We start from the raw sequence: 5,325 nt of genomic DNA, 5'->3' as shown, positions 1-5,325 counted from the left end.
CCACCGCAGCCTCAACCTTCTGGGCTCCGGCGATCCTTCCGCCTCAGCCTTCCAAGTAGCTGGAACTACAGGTGCGCTCTACCACGTCCGGCTAATTTTTGATTTATTGTAGAGATGAGGTCCTGCCAAATTGGCCAGGCGGGTCTCAAACCCACAGGCTCAGGCAATCCACTCACCTCAGCCTCCCAAAGCGTGGGATTACAGGCTGAGCCACCGAGCCCGGCTCCAAAATAGGTTTTAAAAATTTATTTGTGGCCAGGAGTGGAGGCTTATGCCTATAATCCCAGCACTCTGGTAGGCAGAGGTAGGAGGGCTGCCTGAGGTCAGGCGTTTGAGGCCAATCTGGGAAACATAGCGAGACCCTACAAAAAATTTTTTAAATTAGTCAAGCATGGTGGTACATGCCTGCAGTCCCAGCTAACTGGGAAGCTGAGGTGGGAGGAACGCTTGGGTCCAGGAGCTCAACAAACAGTGAGTTATGATCATGCCTCTGCATTCCAGACTGGGTGACAGAAAGAGATCCTGTCTCTTTAAAAACAAAGTATTTTACCTACTAGAAAAAGTAAAACTAATTATGTTTTAAATAAATTATTAAATACCAAATATATCTAATATTAGAAATATCAACACATTAAATTGTACGACAATTTTATACTCATAAAATACTAGCTATCTGTTGCAGTTGATTTTCTTTTGAAAAAAGAGGCTTTCTATTTTTTAAAAAATTGAGAAGTGCTATAATTGTCCAATATGTTTTCCATCTCTTGATTAAGGAAACTGAGAACACTAAGGGCTGTAGTGTCTTTATAAAGTTGTATCAAAAATAGTCTCCACTTAGAGGTAAAGAAACCTCTTAGATTAGAAGCATTTTGGATATGTACTGTCTCTCTCAAGAAATAAGGTATTTAAAAATTCACAGTCCAGCCGGGCTCAGTGGCTCAGTCTGTAATCCCGCGTCTTTGGGAGGCTGAGGTGAGTGGAATGCCTGAGCCCGCGGGTTTGAGATCCGCCTGGGCAGCAAGACCTCATCTCTACAATAAATCAAAAAATCAGCTAGGCGTGGTAGTGCATGCCTGTAATCCCAGCTACTTGGAAGGCTGAAGTGGAAGGATCGCTGGAGCCAGCAGGTCGAGGCTGCGGTGGCCAGGAGCGGCCACTACACTCCAGTCTGGGCGACAGAGTGAGACTCCAACTCAAAAAAAAAAAAAATCACAGTCCAATCCTAGGAATTCTTCTGTGTCCTAAAACTAAAAGGTAGGAAATAACACAAAATACAAAAGAGGTATTTCAGAAGATAGCAACAATAGGCAAACCCAGAACTGAATCCTTAAAATAATATCCTTGGACTACATAAAAAACTTCCTTGTTTTCTTAGCATGAAACTGCTTAGGTTGAGGTAGGATGACAGCTATGTGATACATACTGTTCAAAGTTGATATATTTCACAATTGTTTGGTTCTCAGCATCATGCCACAGTGCCCAGATATCCGTGGAGGTTAAGGCAAAATCAATCAGTGTCTCCTAGAGAAAATGTGAAAAACAAGTTAAAATCAGAAAGAAAAGGCTGAAGTTCACGATGACTTAAATCTGTATCAGTAGAAGAGGTAAATGCAAAAACAAAACATATGAACCTGGTAAAATCCAAATGAAATATAGTTCTATACATCACGAGGTATTCCATCATGATACATTTTAAGACTACAATCCCAATATACTCTAGTGAGGTTAGCTGATACTTCTTTTTCTTACACATGTGTAATATGCAAAGGATGACGATTCAACCTACCTGAGAAGTGAACAGTGATGAAATGTGATCTAGGTTATAGCGGTTATTGTCAGTGCTCATCAACTGGAAAACGCAGAACTGTTTAAAACATAAGTTGAAAATGTATTATTTGAAATAATCAATGTGTTATTTTTCTAAGGGCTGGTATATTCAGAAGCCATTTTGGAAAAAAAAGTGGTAAAATAAACATAACATAAATTTTACCATCTTAATCATTTTTAAGTGTATGCTTTAGAGGTGTTAAGCATATTTACACGGTTGTGCACACAGTCTCCAGAACTCTTTTCATCTTCATCTTGCATAACCAAAACTCTATACCCATTAAACAACTCGTCCTTACTCCCGAACTCCCAGCCATTAGCAAACGCCATTTTACTTTTTGTCTCTGCAAATTTGACTACTCTAGATACTTCATGTAAGTGGAATCATGTAGTATGTGTCTTCTTATGACTGGCTTCTTCTGCTTAGCATAATGTCTTCAAGGTTCACTCATGGAGCATGTGTCAAAACTGAGTAATATTCACTGTATTATATACCACACTTTATCCATTCAACAGTTGATGGACACAAGTTGTTTTTACCTTCGAAATACGTGAATAATGCCACTATGTATATGGTTGTACAAATATATATTCAAAAGCACGCTTTCAATTCTTTTGGATATATATACAGAAGTGGAATTTCTGCATCATATGGCAATACTATGCTTAATTTTTTGAGGCATCACTACAATATTGTTTCCCATAGAAGCAGCGGCATTTTACACACCCACCAGCAATATACAAGAATTCTAATTTTTCCACATTCTTACCAACACTTGTTATTTTCTGCTTTGCTTTGTTTTTGAGTTGGAATCTCACTGTCGCCCAGTCTGGAGTGCAGTGGCTACTGCAGCCTCAACCTGCTGGGCTCAGGCGATCCTTCAGCCTAAGCATTCCAAGTAGCTGGAACTACACATGCATGCCACCATGCCCATGTATTGACTGACTGATTGTAGAGATGAGGTCTTGCCAAGTTGCCCAGGCTAGTCTCAATCCCCTGGGCTCAGGCAATCCTCTCTCTGCTGCCTTCTAAAGTGCTGGGATTGCAGGTGTGGGCCACCATAACCAGCTATTTTCTGTTCTTTCAACAGTAGTCATTCCAGTAGGTACGAGGTGATATCTCATTTTGGTCAAAAACTTATTTTTAAGTCTGTATTTTTACCAAAGTACCAGAGATAATTTGAAACACATACAACGATTACCTAGTCAGTTAATCTTCGTATTTAACTTGATTGCCAAAACAAAAAACATTTGGATATTTTAAATAACTGTTATGATTTTTTTAAATGTACAATACACTAATAGAGTAATAATGACCTTTTTCTTTTGAGTTGGAGTCTCACTCGGTCACCCAGACTTGAGTATAGGGCCGCTCCTGGCCACTGCACTCCAGTGTGGGCAACCGAGTGAGACTCCAACTCAAAAAAAAAAAAAAAAAAAGCAAAATTGCCTTTTGAGAAAAAATGTTTATAAAATATAAAATATCTGTAGTGCTTGCATCCATTCTAGCCTAGACCTATATTTTACAAGTCACAAATCTTTGGTTTTTTTGGGTTTTTTTGAGTTGGAGTCTCACTCTGTCACCCAGACTGGAGTGCAGTGACTGATCCCGGCTACTGCAGCCTCAACCTGCTGGGCTCCAGGGATCCTTCCACCTCAGCCTTCCAAGTAGCTGGAACTATAGGCATGCGCTACCATGCCTGGCTAATTTTTTATTTATTGTAGAGATGAGGTCTCGCCAAGTTGCCCAGGTAGGTCTCGAGACAGCGGACTCAGGCAATCCACTCACCTCAGCCTCCCAAAGGGCTGGGATTACAGGCTGAGCCACTGAGCCCAGCTAAGTCACAAATCTTAATCCATTAGTGGAACACAAAATTAATTAAGCAGGTCTTAACAGCATTAAAAAAACAAAAACACCATAAAGTATCAAGTTCATCAGTTCTTCCCTCATAGTAATGGTAAATGTCTCAAGAAAATGCTTTGTCATATGTCTGTCTTTAGATATAAGTAGTGTAGGTGGCAATGCAAAACACTTATAGATCACAGCCTAAAAAAAGTTGGAAAATGCTGGTCTAGTGCAGTGCTTCTCAAACCACTTGTGGTAAAGAATAAGATGTTCACTTTTAACTTCCAATCTGCCAATAACTGATACTTTTATAAATACAAAAACTTCAAGCATGGATGTCTGTGGAAATGTCAAATCACTATAAAAGTTTCTAAATGCTTCTTCTCATTTTCTGTATTTATCTACTGCAGACAGGTTAGAGAAAATTGGTGGCCCAGGACTGCTCCATGAACCACAGACCAGGTCTGAAGAACTCCTATCTGAGATGTTTATTACTGTCTTGGATGAAAATACAGATGGCATGTTTGTAATATCAATGAGGACACAATGTTAGAAAGAAACAAATTAATACACTTTGTACTAAAACTAGACTCCAAAGACTCAAAGAAAAACTATCAGAAACAACTGAGATGAATAGGAATGAATGTAAAATAGTAGAGATTTAAAAAATAAAACAAGCCAGGTGTGATGGCATGCCTGCAGTCCCAGATACTTGGGAGGCTAAGGCAGGAGGATTGTTTGAGTTCAGGAGCTTGAGGATGCAGTGAGCTATGATCCTGCCACCGTCTGTACTCCAGCCTGGGCAACAGAGCGAGACCCTGTTTCAATCAATCAATCAATCGAACCAACAACAAAACTCCAACTGTGCAGATAAGGAAGAAAAAAAACACACTGAAGATTAGTTTTTTTATGAAGGAAAGCACAGACTACAAGCTCACTATAAACTGAATAGGCTAACAATGTTTCATGGCTGCCAAAAAAGTTATTCTGACTTTAGGCTTTATTAATAGAATCATAATGCTCAAAACAAAGGAGCTGTCAACTTGACATATTCCTGACTACTAACATTCAATTCTGAATCTAACCTTTAGAGTTCTGGTTCTCAAAGTGTGGTCAACAGACTCCTAGAGGTCCCTGAGGATATTTCATGAGGTCAGTGAGGTCAAGACCCTTTTCTTAATAATACTGCAACATTAAGTTTTTCAATGAGATGATATTTGCAGTGATGATGCAAAAGCAATTGTGGGTAAACTGCCAGTGTCTTAATATGAGTCAAGGCAGTAGCATCAAACTGAACACCCTTTCATGATAAAAGCACTCAAGAAACTAGGAATAAAAAGGGACTTGCTCAACATGATAAAGGACACTTAGGAAAAATTCACAACTAACATCATACTCAAAGAAACACTGAAAACTTTTCCCCTAAATACTAAAAATCAAGAACAAGACATAGATGTCAGCTTTTGACACTTCTTCAACATTGTACTGAAGAATCTAGTTGGGGCAATTATCCAATTGAAAAAAATTGGAAATAAAGTAATAAAACTTTATTTGCAAATAACATTTTCTATTTAGAAAATCCTAAAGAATCTACTATAAAATCTGTTGGAAGCCGGGCTCGGTGGCTCAGCCTGTAATCCCACGCCTTTGGG

The 5,325-nt window shown here is 39.1% G+C and overlaps 1 protein-coding gene across 1 annotated transcript in view; it reads right to left on the bottom strand.

The window, feature by feature from the left end:
- The window catches only part of NUP160 (nucleoporin 160), a 75,809-nt gene that overhangs the window by 47,960 nt on the left and 22,524 nt on the right, over positions 1-5,325 (bottom strand). Inside the window, exons 8-9 of the mRNA XM_008073779.2 lie at positions 1,787-1,864; positions 1,424-1,521 (exon numbers count right to left, since the gene is read on the bottom strand). Coding sequence (XP_008071970.1) covers positions 1,424-1,521; positions 1,787-1,864 — 176 coding nt within the window. The remainder of the gene's footprint in view (positions 1-1,423; positions 1,522-1,786; positions 1,865-5,325) is intronic.

This window comes from Carlito syrichta, unplaced genomic scaffold (assembly GCF_000164805.1).
Source record: "Carlito syrichta isolate Samal-C Ts95f unplaced genomic scaffold, Tarsius_syrichta-2.0.1 Scaffold316143, whole genome shotgun sequence".
Lineage (NCBI taxonomy): Eukaryota > Metazoa > Chordata > Mammalia > Primates > Tarsiidae > Carlito > Carlito syrichta.
This window is presented reverse-complemented; position numbering and strand designations above follow the sequence as displayed.